Genomic DNA, 16,658 nt, shown 5'->3' on the forward strand with positions numbered 1-16,658 from the left:
TCCCTAGCCAAGCGTAGCCGTAGCCTAGCCTAACATTTTGTCTTGTGATAAATAGATTCATATATCTAAGCTTAAGACCTTTTGGGTACCGGCAATTTGAGGGTGCTGATTCATTCGTGGCCCATGAATGAATCATGGGATGCAACGAGAATGACCACAATTTTGTAAAGACAAGTTCACGCGCATGCGAAGTCTTATTCCAAAATGCGGAGGGGAAAATAATTTCGACTGCGGTTAGCCATCAATATAAAAATTCAGCTTCTAACCAGCACTTATCTTACCTAAAGTAGACTGTGGAAGATCCCCTGACTAGTTTCCGCTGCTTGCTATGCACCTGTGGAAACTGTCTTTGACTTTGTTAGTGAATGCATAGCCTATACTCATCTTAGAAATAATTTCTAAAGCAATTTAAAGCAATGTAAAGGGCATTGGTAAAATACAGACTTTCATATGTATATATTTCTTTGGAAAATCTTCCAATATAGGCAGCGGTGGTATTTTCATTTTGATGTACTTTGGTCACAGTAAGTGGTGTACTAATTATCTTTGAATCTGTTGTAATTATAATCTATAATATCTATGAACATTGTTTTTTACTGCTAAGAGTTCTAAACACTTATCTGCAACAAGTGTGGCACTGGAAATTGAAAAGAATTGAATAGATACATTGTAAATGATGGTGAATCTCATAACACAATAAACTGTTCACACTGGCAGATAATGTGGAAATTAATTGGTTTCAATTGGATCTGGTTGGGTAACTGGAAAGTTTCCAATTGGAAACAAATTGGAAATAATTTCCAGTAACCCAACTCGATCCAGTTAGGATTTCCAGTTCACCAACTGGTTCCAGTTTTATCTCTAGTTAGCCAACTGGTTCCAATTCTTCATTTCCAGTTAGAAGTCATCTCCAGATTTGCCAGTTACCCAATTGGTTCCAGTTAGGATTTCCATTTACCCAACTGGTTGAAGTTAGGATTTCCAGTTACCCAACTGGTTCCAGTTAGGATTTTCAGTTGCCTAACTGGTTTTAGTTAGGATTTCCAGTTACCCTACTGGTTCCAGTTAGAAATCATTTCCAGTTACCCAACTGGTTCCATTAAGGATTTCCAGTTGGTAACTGGTTCAAGTTACCCATTGGTTTCAGTTAGGATTTCCATTTACCCAACTGGTTCGAGTCAGAAATAATTTCCAGTTACCCAACTGATTCCAGTTAGGATTTCCAGTTGCCCACCTGGTTCCAGTTAGGATTTCCAGTTACCCAACTAGTTCCAATTAGAAATAATTTCCAGTTGGAAGTCATTTCCAGTTACCCAACTGGCTCCATTTAGGATTTCCAGTTGCCCAACTGGTTTCAACTAGAAATTGTTAAATTCCAGTTAAAAATCAATTGAAACCAGTTGGAAAATCCAACTTGTTTCAATTGGATTTTGGTCCTGGGGTTGGGGGGCCAAGCCGGCCTGCGTCCCCCTTTGAATTTAAGTGAAGACCCTGTTTGTTTGTTTGTTTTGTTTTGTTTTTTTGCTTGTCAAATTTTTGTGTGGATGAAATGTCCTTAATTTTTGGTTAAAACCTTTTTTATTTTTGCTTGTCATATTTTTCCTTGGAAAATGTGCCATCCCCCTCTTTTTGGAAAATCCTGGATTCGCCCCTCATTATCGAGACATGAGCAATTTACTTACGAGCAAAACATGATGTTGCAGGTAGAAAGGTTGGGGTCACAACGAATGAAAATGGATTCTTGGACGTAGCTTTCATTTTCTCAAAAGAATACACAGGTGCACTCAAGCATGTAGCATTTGGTGGATACCAAGAATGCATTGGCTTTACGTGAAAGTGAAGCGATAGTACTCGGCGAATCTCCTTGAATAACTGAGTGCAGTGAGGTAAGTCTTTCTGGCCTTTGTTCGAACATGGACCAATTTGCAATAGGTCCATGTAGACATACCTTGAACGAGTGTCAGTATGAATCGAATCTGCTCTTTTCTGCATTCAAAGTTTAAAACATGCAGTTTGCACAAAGTTGTTGGTATACATGCATGGCCTAGGGACGAAAGGTAGATATTTCTACGCGGTTGCATAGAGTAAGTTGCTCAAAGTTCATATATTCTATTCTTTAATTCACAATTTTTTTTGTTAGAATCGTGTTTTTTTTTAGAATTTCGAACAATAAATGAAAAAAGGAAACAGTTCGTTAACCACAATCGATTCGTATTTTCTTTTTCTGTTTATTTTACGTAGGCCTATACTTATTTTTTATTTTGTTCTGTTTATTGTATTTGTGTGGAAGAGCCGTGGTGTAGTGGTTCTGACGCTCGCCTTGTAAACAGAGGGTCGTGTGATCGAACCCCGGCGCGGTTTAGCGTCCTTTGGCAAGGCGTTAATCCACATTTTGCCACTCTCGACCCAGGTACCCGGTAGGATGCGAAAGATATTGTATGTTTGATTTTGCCAGCGCCATAATGAGGCTGCGATGAATGCAAGGAATGCTCCCCAGGGAGTGGAAATTGTGCACTTTTCGTGCGGGATTGACATGGATCCAATGACCGGGGTAATAATATTCTGTAACGCGCTTTGAGCCATTCTAGGAAAAGCGCTTTATAAAATTTGGCTATTACTATTGTGGTTTTTTTTCGAAAAAAAAATTGTCAATGATTATAATTTTGGACATAAAAAGCATTGATTTAAATGGGTGTTGCAACAAAGTAAAAATAATCACTTATTTATGAATAAATAACTGAAAGGACATTCATCGTTGACTTTTTGAATTATCATGTTTGTGAGCACTTTTTTATTATTCTGCCTCGCAAAGCAAGGATTTGAAGCACCTTGGCAGAAGTACACTATTCGGTAAACGATGCACGTCTTCAAAATTCATGCGAAAAGGTTGAATTTGACAATAAGGTTTTCTTTAGTACCGTTCAGGCGCGTACGCAAGGGGGGGGGGTTCGGACAGTTCCCCTACCCAATAATGTATATGACAGCAATAATGAACAGAATCTCATGTTTCCGACGAAAAACACAGCAAAAATTTCTGCTCGCTTCGCTCGCTCCATTTTATTATATCTTTTATTTCCGCATGTCGCCGACATGATCACGGTATCGCCATTAACAAGGCCATACATGATTATGATGATGTATACTTATGAATACAAGTGAACCAAGAAAAAGACATACGTTTTCTTACAAAATATGTTTTACCAATATGAAAACCAAAATGACGGAAAACGCTAAAATGTCGGTTAGCTCGCTCCGCTCGCTCGTAATAATTTATGAAATTCCATAAGTATCTAGTCTCCTGTTCAAGGCCGTATTATGAGTGTTACGAATAGAAGGACATGTAGCATCGACTAATACTTGATTTACTAACAAACTATTGACAAGAAATGTATGTTTTGACGGGAAAACGCGAAAATTTCGGCTCGCTCACTCCGCTCGCTCGTAATCATTAATGAAATTTTTTAAGTTTTTGTCTCTTGATCAAGGCCATATCATGACACTTATGAGCAGAAGGACATGTATCATCAACTAATATGTAATCATTACCAACAAGCTATTGAGAAGAATTGTATGTTTTGACGGAAAAACGCAAATATTTCGGCTCGCTTGCTCCGCTCGCTCGTAATTATTCATGACATTTCTCAAGTTTCTAGTGTTCTGATCAAGGCCATATCCAGGCGCGTAGCCAGGGGGGGCGGTCGCCCCCCAAAAAAAAAGTCCCCAAAAAGAAAACAAAAGAAGGGAAAAAAGGAGAGGAGAAAAGGAAAAGGGAAGGAAGGAAGGAAAGGGAAGAAAGGTAGCTTTGTGTTTTTTCTATTTATTCTTTATTTTTTTCTCAAAAGAGAAACTCCTTCACTCTTCTTGCTTTAAATTCATATATGAATTTTGCTTCCGCGCTGCGCGCGGTTAAATGACAATATTGAAGTTCTCCATTGTTCCCCCACCTTTTCTCTAACCCTGTTTTTCCACCTCAGCTATGTGCTTCTTGCCAGTTAAAGGTAAAATTGTTTACATTAGGGCATGAATTTGAGTAAGGTTAGGCCGAAGTAAATGTATGAAGTTATCTTTTTTTTTCAATTGATCGCGCAACTTCTGGTCTGGTCGGCTCCGAGCGGGTAAAATCTTTATATCAGTTTCTGCCGTCACCTCCTTAAAGTCAGCTTCTCCCGCTTTTCAGCTCATTACTATGAACAACCATAATTTGGGGGCAAACAGGTTCCTAATTTAAAAAGAGGAAGGTGTGGAATTCGTGTCGTATTAAATGAAAAAGTACAATATTTTTTTTATCAGATTGTATTAAACTTCATGTCATTTCCCCTGTATACATTCATCTCCTGTCCTGTTTTGCGCCCTCAGTTTGAAATTTTGAATGACACTTAAGTTTCTTTATATTCAAAATGAAGCGCTTCAGGATAAGTAAAAAAAATTAATCATCCTTTATTATATAGATAGATAATTTCAATAAATCACAGAAGTTTCAACTTTATGCGCACTATTTTCCTTGTAATGAAGTTCAATAATCTTAGAAAATCAATTGAATTAGAGACGATTGGGTATTAGAGATATCTACATTTGATGAAACGTCCGCCCTTTGAAATTTCAGAGTTTCATTGCTCATCGCGGGGAGGAATATCTTCCTCTACCAATCTTCTCCTCTGTTTTGCGAGTTAAAAATATGCACTGATGCTAAATTGTTTGTAATCAAATCTGATCTTTCCAAAGAAAGTTTCAATATATCTTTGAGAATACCCTTTTCTCGGGACCCTTTTTATGGCAAGAAAAATTGATAAATCACTTTAGTTTCCGCGCTTCGCGCTGAGTTATTATCATTTTATTTTCCTCCATTGTATACCTCTTTTGTGCGTTTACAATCACTTTTGAAAACAAGGTTCAAAATCGCAATATAGTCAACCGAATTGGAGGTACTAGAGACAAGAGAAACGGCTCCTTTTCATTTTAATTTATGAAACACTAAAAGCTTCGTGCTTCGCGCGGGAGGGGGAAACTCCCCCTCCCTGCACCCACCCCCTAGGGAGCGCGCTTCGCGCGCTCTGTAAGTGTTGGCACGCTTCATATCATGAGTGCTACGATCCGAAGGACATGTAGCATCGACTATGATACCAACAAACTATTGACAAAAAGGTTATATTTTCAACGCAAAAACGAGAACATTTCTGCTCGCTCGCGGGTCATGACCGCACTGTTGCATACCCATCCCCACTTAAATGTTATTGTCTTATTTGCAGCGCTGAAAAAAATGAAAAAAAAATCATCACCTCCCCCCCCCCCCCGCTCATCACTTTTTAGAGACTGGGCGGGAGATTTAAAAAAAAATCAGCTCGAACCCCCCCCCCCCCTTTCCAAAATCCTGCGTACGCGCCTGGTACCGTTCATAACAAACTTGTTTGATTTTTCTGCAGTGTTGGTCCCAACAGTGGCGTGCCATGGGTCACAGTGTGGGGGGGGGGCATGAGCAAAGAATTTGAGTCACTTTACTGGGCGCCCTCGATTTGCCAGGTATGGTGACCTAATAGGGGCGTCATTCCATTTGTCATATGTGGGGGGGGCAAAATCGTGAGTCAACGTTCCAAAAGTGCTCGATCACATAAAACAAACTCACCCCCCCCCCCCCATACACAAACACACACATAGGCCTATATATATATATATATATATATATATATATATATATGTATATATATATATATATATATATATATATATATGAAGAGACAAATATCTCACCACCAAATGAATGCGAGGCAGACATATCTCACCAATCCACTAATGCGGACGTAGGCACGGACTGAAAATGTTTTACATTCAGACATTAAACGGGGCAATCACTTTCAGTAGTCATTAAAAAAGGCGTATGTCACGAAATAAAACATGTGGGGTTTATTGTTCAGCGATCTGGCGTTCAATAGTGCAGGAGTCACGAAGCCTTTCTCAGCTTCTTGAGGTTGTAGACGACGTCTGCACCTCCCTCCTTTACGACATCGTTTCGTACGACCCCTGCAAATGCCTAAATATCTCAAAGTTGACCATACTTGTATTGCTACTTTTCTTAATTGTTTCGAATTCAAGTTAACAAAGTGTGTGAGTATAATAAATAATAATAATATAGGATTTGTATAGCGCATGTATCCACCTTGCTAGGTGCTCAAGGCGCTTCTATATTACCCCGGCTAAGCTAGTCTAACGATTCTGGTGCGCACAGCTCTTTGAGGAATTACTTCCTGCCGGTACCCATCTCACCTGGGTCGAGTGCAGCAGTGTGGATAAATTTCTTGCTGAAGGAAAACACGGCATGGCTAGATTTCGAACCCACGACCGTCTGTTTGAAAGGCGAGAGTCAGAACCACTAGACCACGACGAGCCCATCATTGGACATAGACCCGGGGGGGGGGGTGGGCAGTCAAATATATTGCTGTACACATGCGTGACCAAGTAATTTCCAACACCCCCTTAACGAGTTTTTTTCTGTGTGCACAATAACCCCCTAAACAAGTTTTTCGCGTGCTTTATTTACACATTTTAGCCCCAAACAAGTTGTCGCTAAAATATGATCTCGGGGGAAAAAGCTTGGGGGAAAAACATACCCTAAACACGTTTGGCTATAGTCTTTTAAAAAAAAGCTTTGGGGAAAAATATACCCTAAATACGTTTGACCCCGCGATTTACCATTGACCAGTCTTTTAAAAACACCCTTTTTCTTTAAAATCTGTGTTTTCGATACCCTTAACGAGTTCATGCGCGGACCGCGTCCAAAACTGAAAAAAAAATCCCTTTAAACTCGGTTTTTGGGGTCGCGCGTGTGTACTGTACAGCGATATATTTGACAGGCCCCCTCGATCGGGACATAGATATTTTTATCAACAATACATACATGTATAGACCAGTTCGTAGTTACTTCATGGGCAATTTTGGTCAAATGACCTTTCATTTATTTCATCATGATAGGCAGATTTCAAAGCAAGATATTACGTAAGCTTGCCTTACATAGCAGGATGAAGAAATTGAATAGACCAGACGACTAGAATAGCACACCAATGAACACTTAATGAAGGTACCTGTTGCACTCCTACTTTGAATGCATATCTTAGCATGTTGCACAATGTACTTGACATGTGAAATACCAGTCGTTCGTGGAAGCATTGTTGTTTTTTGTGGATGTAAATGAAAACGACAATTCAAAAGAATATATGAATAATCAAGACATCAAAGTTGGTGCTTATCTCATTAGATTTTAAAGCGCCATGTCACTTTAGTGCAAATGACCTACTTCTGATCATGCGTAGAATCTTTTGATCATGCGCAGAAAGGAACTACGAACTGGCTTATGGATCCTCATTGCTAGAGGAAGGCCCTAGATTGGGATGTATATCCTCACATTTGTTGAAACTCAATTGAAATAGAACTATAATATGGCACTCTTTTACCAACGTATTTAACATATGGCAATGGATCTAAGGACACTTCAATACATATATGCCATGGATATCAGAGTACCGAGTACCGACTTCAGGTCTATCGCTGCAACATGAGTTACTGCAGACATAACATCAGTGCCAAGATAGCAAGACCCAATACCTACTCTGAGAGCTACCTACTCAATGAATGAGAGTCTGCGGTTACGTAATATTTTTGTAGTATTCAAAAGAATCAGGCTCCTCTACAGAACTAATGGTTCACTACTGAATGCATGGGTACAGTTATGTGGACAAGAATAAGAGCGTGTGAACCCTGACTTGAATCTGTGTTAAAATATGGCTACTACGATACCTGAGAATGATGGCAGATACATCTGGAATAATTTAATACAGAAAAACCAGAGAAACTCTCAACTTGAAAATGGTCTAGCAAGATCAGTAATATATAACAACAATAAAACTGGTATAAAACAAATCTCAGAAATTAACTCGGGCCCAATTTAAAGGAGAGAGCTGGAATAGTTGTGACACGCCCCAACTCACTCAGACTGTATACCCCGAAAAAACAGTTTCGTGGATTTAAATTGCAACTACACCTCCTACTCTATTTCTATCTTTACAGATTATTTCATAATTTGGTATAAGTACCTCACCATCGTTGATGCTATCATCTAATCTAATTTCATTAAGTGCAAATATGTGAATTTGATTGTCAATGAGAATATTCCTCAATAAGCTGGCAACATTTAACTGCAAAAACGTAATCCCTTAAATGATAACCCCCGATGTTTAAATTTTTAGTCATGTTCAACAAATGCTTCACTATAGAAGTATCATAAAAAGGGTAATTGTTTTGGACATTTCCAATCTAAGAAAAGTTCTGAATCATCGTTATAAATCCTCAAAGGAATATTGACACAAGAGATAACCCATACAATACAAGATGTACAAACTAGCTCATTTTGGTTATTTTTCACGCTGCTGTTTACAAGGAAAACGCCTATTCATTTACAATGATTTAAAGAAAAAAAAACATCCCCACCCCAGGGGCGGATCCAGCCTTCGCCAATAGGGGGGGGGGCGGAATTTTTTTCCCAGATCGGCCGCTCGAAGATGATTTTTTTTTCTTTTTGAAGGGGTAATCCTAATTTCCACTTCTTAGCTTTATTCATTTAAATCAACATAAACATATATCATAATCCTTATTTATATAATGCGAAATCTTATGCATTTTTTCCTAAAATATGAACATTCTGGACAATGTTTGTTATCCTGAAAAAGATGTGTATGCAACTAAATAATAACTACGAATGCGAAGCGCGAGCAGAAATGAACTGATGGAAAAGGTACTTGTATGCAGTTAGCCATGAAGACGTGGGGTCTTGAACGGGTGAAATGTGAGGAAACTAGTATAGGAATTAGCATCATTGTTATTCAATTTAATTTTTATCTTTACAGACAACAGGAATGGAACAATCCCATCGTTACAATACCCCAATCACTAACTGGAAGTGGGGTTACGCTATCTTACTCTCCAAGTTCGTGATCAATATGTGGTGTGGCATCCCCAAATCCTTTGGTGTTATCCTCCCTGAGATGGTTGATAGATTCAGCGCGAATTACGCTACTTTAGGATTCATCTGCAGTATTCCTGGTACAATCACGCTCTTTTTAGGTAAGTTTTCATTTCATATTTCCACTTGTCTCTCTTTAGCTAAATCCGCACATACCACTTTGCCTGATACATGCACAACAGCTTCCCTAATCTCCCTCTGACGCTTACAACTACATTACACCATGGACCTATTTACAAACCACTGAAACAAATAATGATGGAACAATTAATGCTTAAAATGCTTAAAACAAAATCAAACATCCATGCACGCACACACATAATGCAGTATGATCTATCGTGCTTATGATTGACAGGTCCCTTTACTTCCTTGTTGCTTGAGAGGGTCGATCATCGTGTTGCTGCTATGTCAGGAGCGGTAATAATAGCAGTGTGTCTAATATCATGTGGCTTCACTTACAACCTCACTGTTTTCGGTGTGCTTCTCGGACTTACAGGTAAAGATGTGTATGGAATGGTGAATAATTTTTTTTTTTTGGGGGGGGGGCGTTGCAATACATTAATAGTCGTTGTATTTCAATTCTTAATGAAATACGTTCGATTGTAATTTAACTTCAAGTCCCAAAATCAACCATAATGAGTTGCTGCAACAACATTTGTGTTGCATTTGAACGCAAATCTAATAATTTGCGTTGAGATAATTGATCGATTAATTTAGAAAATGAAAGTACGTTTCTTGTAACGCCCCATCCAATGTTACCATGGCTTAGTTTCTCTACACCCCCCCCCCCTCCCCTCTTCCTCCTCTCTTTCTTCTCCTCTCCATGACTCGAGTCTTTATTCCAATCGCTCGCCTTGGCTTGACAACATACACAGATTGACATACCGTAGGTGTACCAATTTCTCTTTCCAGGCATCCATCACGCTTGCATTTATTTCTTATCTTGAATTTGGTAATTAGGAAGTAGCGCTGTGTGAGCACCATTGAATTGAATGGAATTAATTCAAACCACTGTGCAAAGTACAAACAAAGTGTTACATAATAAATAACTGAAAATGACAGGTTCGGGACCCTAAAAGAAGCATAGCTTGAAATCAGGGGCCCCTGCATGCATATGATACTTTACTCGAACATGGAATAACTATAAAAAAAACTATTTACAAAATTTGGGTAATGTTTCTGTTTTGATCTTTATTGTAATAAATACCTTGTAAATTATAATGTTTGTGTTGTTAAATTTATGATTATGAATAACTTATAAATTACGAAGTATTTATAGTTATAAAGATCACAACAGAAACATCACCCACACCCAAACATACGCACGCACCCACACACACCTTCACATTCCAAACATGTGACACCCAAGTGCAACCTACAGCTGGTATTAAATCAAATAGGTATTCATGACATAGCAACCAAGGTACTGCTGTTGCTCATCACCAGGGACTCATATTCTATTCTTTAACGCAAAATGTTCTGAAGGATTTCACCATAGCATTAATTCTAGCAAAGAGTGGGTGAAAAGATGTGTCTGACTTGTGTTGAATCTTAGAATAAACTACACAAGTTTATTAAAAAAAAAAACAATGTAGGGACATGAAAACGACACAACTCAACGAGACCATTTCATTGAATGTTAACACATTCGACTGAGAATAAAAAAGTGGGAAACTCGGTGCCAGATAAGTTGATTTTTTTGTCTACATATCTATTAGCTTTCTTTCGAAAAACTTGTAGTTTTGCGAACATGAATCCTTTAAGGGGGTATCTCACTGGGCTTGAAACTAGTTCGCGACTACAAATTTTGCTAGTTGCAGAGACGTCTCCGCGACATCTCTGAGACGTCTCATGAAAATTGCAGAGTCTCCGATCGAGGAGTCGCAAGAAGATTAAACATGTTTAATATTTTTGGAGACTGTTTCTAGTCTCCGCGACGTCTCCGAGAAGTCTCCATCAGTTGCTGCGACGTCTCGGAGACTAATGATATCCGCGACTGCTGAGACGTCGCCGCGATGTCTCCGCGATGTCTCAGAGACGTCTCAGAGACATCGCGAAGACCTGCTGGAGACCAAAAAAATTATACATTGCGGAGACGTCTCCGCGACACTTCTTCACACTGTTTGACCCACTTCAGAAACCACGTGACTGAACGCGTGCTGATATCCCTCCTCCTGCTCCAAGTCAGGTGTATGATCTTTCAAACGTTCCATCGAGACGTCTCCTTGGTGAGAGCGCAAGCCATTTTTGTCTCCGAGACGTCTCCGCGACTGCAGCGACTGATAAGTTGGAGACTGTCGCGGCGACGTCTCCGTTGGTGAGATAGGGCCTTTACGTATACCCCCAAGCAACATTACAATACATTAAATGTGGCACAATTAGAGCGTTGTAATAAAGAAACCCGGGGGGACTTCCATTCACGAGTGGATACCATGCGCGACCATGAGATCTCAAAAAGCACCCTAAACACGTATTGTCCATATTTTGAAAATGCACCCCTTAACAAGTATTGGCGTGTAAAACCCTACTCTTAACAAGTATTGGAAACAAAACGATACTATTGGCAAGTATTCCCTGAATTGTACCCCTAAACAAGTACAGCGATATTTCAAACAAGGACGTCGGTCGTTGGTTTTACCTTTACCTACATGATTGGGTTAGTACAGCCCAACTCGTGCAAATCGTACTCTAAACACGTAGTGTTGACTCCTGGGGCAAAAAGTACATCCTTTATAAACAATTTTAGTCTCGATTTCTTATACCTCGCAAATCTGACCCTAAACACGTAAATTTCCTAGCTAAATATACAACCTTTTTTCATTATTTTAATGTTTGTGTCACCCTTATATTGCCCTATCTTGAAAAAGACATCCTTTTTACGTGTTTTTTGGGGTCGCGCATGCACTCGCCAATGTAAGTGCCCCCCCCCTCCCCCGGGAAAGAAACCAATGTTTGCTGAGGGAAGAAATGTACTTCTGCCAACAATCCAACGTTGGGATACTTTAGAACACACATAGCTAAAGGCCACCGCACACCTTACGACCCGACTGGTCGGCGTCTGGCTTGCGACTGAGTGAGGGGAGATGTGACGTCACAACTTTTGTCAGCTTGAGCGTCGCAGACTGGTCAGAGACAAGTCGCAAGGAAAAATCGGAAGGATTTGACATGTCGAATCCTTATGACTGGATCGCCAGCTCAATCCACCTTCCAGCCAATCAGACAGTTGAGTTGCACGACAGTATGATAAACAACGCGCATATACGCAGCAGTATGTAAGCGCAGTTTCTCAGCATCGGCTTTTTCATATCGTGTAAACGCGTTAAACTTGCATCGGTTCGCGGTTCAGAACCGGCAATTTGCACCACCAAAGTAGTAGGTTCTTAACCGCGAGCCGATGCAGAATCGGCTATTTTTAAAACGTGTAAACAGAAAACCGATTCTGCATGGGCAATTTGTGCGCATTTCATTTACTTTACCATCGTGACGTAATTGTAAGCGCACTGATCCAGAGTTGTCTTTATTACATGTATTATGACGTATATTGTTGGTGACTTGGTGCGTATCATTTCAGGTTCTTGCATCGGCTGTAGTAACGTGTAAACGCAAACCAAAAGGCGATTCAGCATCGGCTTTTGGTTCTGAACCAAAAGCCGATCTGATCAAGTGGAAACACGGTAGCTATGGCAAAAAGCGCATGCGTGAGTCGCAGATCGGATCGCAAGGTGTGCGGTGTCGGGGCTTAATGCGATTCATCTCCCCTTACTCAGTCGCAAGCCAGTCGCAGACTAGTCGGGTCGTAAGGTGTGCGGTGGCCTTAAGTAATTTGATAATTCCATGACAGATATTCATCAACTGTGACACCAACAAATTGCACACTTGAACTAAATTCAATTTGACGACCACCAAATACTACTATCATGTTTATGAGTTTTCAATTATTTATTGCGTGCTACGCAATATTATCCAGGCTTATATTTGTTCATTTTTTAAGATATATTAAAAACAAATATTCTCCTTCTCGTCTGGCAGAATACGAGCAGTAATATTAGGGGAAATGATGTACCTTGATTTTAAGTGATCCATCATGTTCATTGTGTATTTTTGTGATATTCTCTATTATATTTTCAGGTGTAAGATCCTTTGTATATTTACCAATTACGCTCCAGTTGAACAAATATTTTAAGGAGAACTTTGTTTTGGCCAATACCCTAGCATCATTCGGTATAACAACGGGGATAATGTTCTTACCTATCATTACTGAACGATCGCTGGAAGCTTACGGTTATCAAGGGGTGTTTCTGATACTTGGGGGAATCATGCTTCATTTGGTGGCAGCGGCAGCCGTTATTCGAAAACCGATATACAATACCAGAGACCATGTCACTGAGCAGGCTTCTTCTGATAAAGATGCATCTAAGGTTTGCTGTCATGAACTTTGCGACGGTGAAGAATGCAGCCTAAAGATTGAAGGAAGTCAACAAGATAAAAGGACGACAGGTGAATCAAGAAAGGATGCAACTGAGATTGATGAACAAGAGGGATTATTATCATATGGCGATGGAGATATTCACCGAAATGAGCAGCAACATAGTGGAAGCAATCCTGACATGCCTGAAGAGCAGCACAGCAGGTTGACCACTGATGATCATCAGGATCATGGTGATGGTTCTCATGAAACATTCTGCTCGCTATTAATATCACGCTGTAAACCCTTCCTGGCCAATGAAGCCCTTTTCTTGATATGCATCCCATCGTATCTCTTTAATGTTTATGCTTTCGACGCTTGGGTATTGTTCCTGGTGCCTCACGCAGAAGACCTCGGAATCAGTTCATCCAGGGCCGTTTTTCTGTCTTCAATTGGTGGTGTCGGCGGATTAATTGGCAGATTGATTGTAGTCGTTTTACTCGTTAGGAAAATCGACATGATCAAAATTTATATCGTAGTCGGTTTTATAACCAGTTTGACATTTTTCTTGGATTTTACCGATGAATCGTTCCTTGTTCGTTCAGTCTGGGCATTTATTCAGGGAGTCTGCTTTTTCATACAGGACACGTCCGGTGCAACTTATCTGAAATTCGTTCTGAGAGATGAAAGCAACTTCGGTTTCGGCCTTGGGCTGATACTGCTGGCTCATGGTTTTGGCAGTATCTCTTCTGGAATTTTCACAGGTAAGATAATCTTGATATAAAGTAGGGCGAGTATAAGGGGAGACATATAGGCTTAATGGGTCGAACAGCCCTTTGATCAATGCCTTGCTTTGATTTTTCAAGTGACGAAAATAGCATACAAGAATAGGGCCTGCAGTAGTAAGATGAAAAACAAGAAAACAATCATTTCAGTCTCGGCCTGGTGCCTTCTTGTTTCGCCGTCATAAGAATGATTACTACAATTGCCAATTAGGATGGAGTCACTGAAAAACGAAATTCAAATGAATGAATGAAATCCAGTTTCAAATAGTTAGATGAATAAACTATTATGATGGCTCCTTTCAAAGGCCAATTTCCAGAGAATATAAGATAATTTCTAACACAATAAAGCCAAAAAGCTCGTAATACATGAGAGGAGTTCTTCTGGAAGAAATTACCATAATCAGAATATCTAAGTGATCAGATATAGGAGTGGTGTTTTCAAATGTTTTTCGGCAAAATGAATATTGATTAAAGTTTACAGGAAAAGAAAGAGTAACTTATAAGATGAACATTCACTTTTCTCTAGAATTAATAATCCTAAAATATATTATGTTCTCCTCATGCAGGCACCTTGCTGGATTTCACACAGTCCTACACCAAAGTCTTCATGATAACTGGAATCAGTAGCGCATGTTTCACCGTCAACGTAACAGTCATATATCTACTCTTGAAAAGGAGATCGGATACCGAGTCAGTTTTTAACAAATCTGCGTAATTCTTCCAAGGATTAATGCACCTGAGGCTGTTCCTCGATCTGCTTTATACAAGGATTCCCCTTCTTTCTGACTCAATTAATCTCCTATACACCTGCATCTTCTGGGAAAGATTATCTCACTTATGATCAGGACAGAATTGAGCACATGATCACCCGGCAGGATCTTTTCGAGTGTTTCCTGCCAGTAGCCTACTATTTCTACTATTTACGTCCTCAAGGTACTTCTAGCGAAGTACCCGACTCGTACCTGACATTGAAGTACACACGCAGTGGAAAGTAAGGCCCTTGCATCCCTCTCCGAAGGAACCGCCCTTAAGTCGTCCCTTCTTCTGATATTGACTTGGCGCCTCCTAATCGTGTATTCCCATCCGTCATTCACCCTGCACATCGGTCGAGAAATTATTTTTCCCATCTCGGATCCGCACATCAATACAGGACTTTCGTCTTTGGAATAAGACTACGTATGCACTCGGACTATATGGAAAATCGTGGTCGTTTGCGTTGCTATCAACACCCTCAAATTGCCGGTGCCCTTGTAAAGGTTTTAGGTATATGGCGTAAACTCTATCTCATATCTGGATCTGTCTAATGTCGGCAGCCGACTAATGCCATGGTTAGCTTAGAGCTGCGCCTGCTGGTTAATTCCGAACTTTACGTTTACTTACGTTAAACTAATGGGCTTGGTAGCCTTAGTTTAATAGGTCTAGTCCGTATATAGAACTACCGTACTTCTGCCTATTCGAGCAGGGGAAATTAAAAACTTAATAATTTGTAAAGAAAATGTACATTTTTGTTGATCAAGAATTTCCCCGGCGATCGAAATAGCTATGCAGAACCGCGCGTTTACATGCAGGTTCTGCGCACCAAAGTTGTGCCTGACGTTATACGTGAGTGTGTGGTCTGTCAAGATCGAGATCTAGAGACTAGATCTGAAATAAATTTATTTAGATCTAGAACTAGTTTATATATGGACTAGACATATTAAACCAAGGCTACCAAGCTCATTGGTCTAACGTAAGTAAACGTAAAGGTCTGAATTAACCATTACGAGTAGTCGGCCACGGGTATTAGAAGGCCCAGATTTGAGATAAAGTTAACTCCCTAGCAAAGGGTAGCCGTAGCCTAGGCCCCGGGGGGGCACTCGACCAGAAAAGTGGTAGGGGTGTGCCGCGGGAGAGACAAAAAACGGGGGCCTTGGAGCGGGCTTATTGTAAAAAGGAGGGTCCTCGGAACGGGCTTCGGAACTACAATTTTGTGAAAACGGGGGTCCCTAGAACGGATCGTCAGCGTGTGAGTACGAACGTATATGCATCCCTATGGAACGGGCAAGCGTGCATGATGCAGCTAGCGCGGCCTCCGCCGGCTGCGCTCTCGCAGAGACGATGGTGGGACAGCGCTCTGCGGCCGCTTTTCACCAAACTTGCAGCAGATCAATGCGACCGGAACGGCGCAACGAAAAATATGCGAAGCCTTGGAGCGGATTTCTTTCTTCTTTTTTCTCGTTAAGAACAAAACGCTATGCCTTGGAGCGGCTTTCTTTGTTTTTTTTCTCAATAACACAAAAATGCTATGCCTTGGAACGGAAATTTGGGTGTGAAAATGGGGGTCCCCTCCGCGGCACATACCCACTATGCATTATATACTGAGTGCCCCCCCCCGGGGCCTAGGCTAACATTTGTCTTGTGATTAATAGATTAATAGATCTAAGGCCTATAGGGTACCGGAAATTTGAGGGTGCTGTTTCAT

General features: G+C 40.3%; 1 protein-coding gene across 1 annotated transcript; it reads left to right on the top strand.

The window, feature by feature from the left end:
• Positions 1-1,364: 1,364 nt before the first annotated feature.
• LOC121430724 lies at positions 1,365-15,564 on the top strand. The gene is made up of 5 exons (XM_041628093.1): positions 1,365-2,084; positions 8,892-9,108; positions 9,363-9,503; positions 13,136-14,176; positions 14,764-15,564. The coding sequence occupies exons 2-5, from the start codon at positions 8,901-8,903 to the stop codon at positions 14,910-14,912; spliced, it is 1,539 nt and encodes a 512-aa protein (XP_041484027.1). The 5' UTR covers positions 1,365-2,084; positions 8,892-8,900; the 3' UTR covers positions 14,913-15,564.
• The last annotated feature ends 1,094 nt before the right edge of the window (positions 15,565-16,658 follow it).

Source organism: Lytechinus variegatus, chromosome 17, assembly GCF_018143015.1.
Source record: "Lytechinus variegatus isolate NC3 chromosome 17, Lvar_3.0, whole genome shotgun sequence".
Classification (NCBI taxonomy): Eukaryota; Metazoa; Echinodermata; class Echinoidea; order Temnopleuroida; family Toxopneustidae; genus Lytechinus; species Lytechinus variegatus.

Coding starts and splice junctions, on each gene's coding strand:
- LOC121430724 (XM_041628093.1), top strand. CDS start 8,901: ATGGAACAATCCCATCGTTACAATACCCCAATCACTAACTGGAAGTGG. Junction 9,504..13,135: donor TGTGCTTCTCGGACTTACAG/GTAAAGATGTGT, acceptor TTATATTTTCAG/GTGTAAGATCCTTTGTATAT. Junction 14,177..14,763: donor CTCTTCTGGAATTTTCACAG/GTAAGATAATCT, acceptor CTCCTCATGCAG/GCACCTTGCTGGATTTCACA.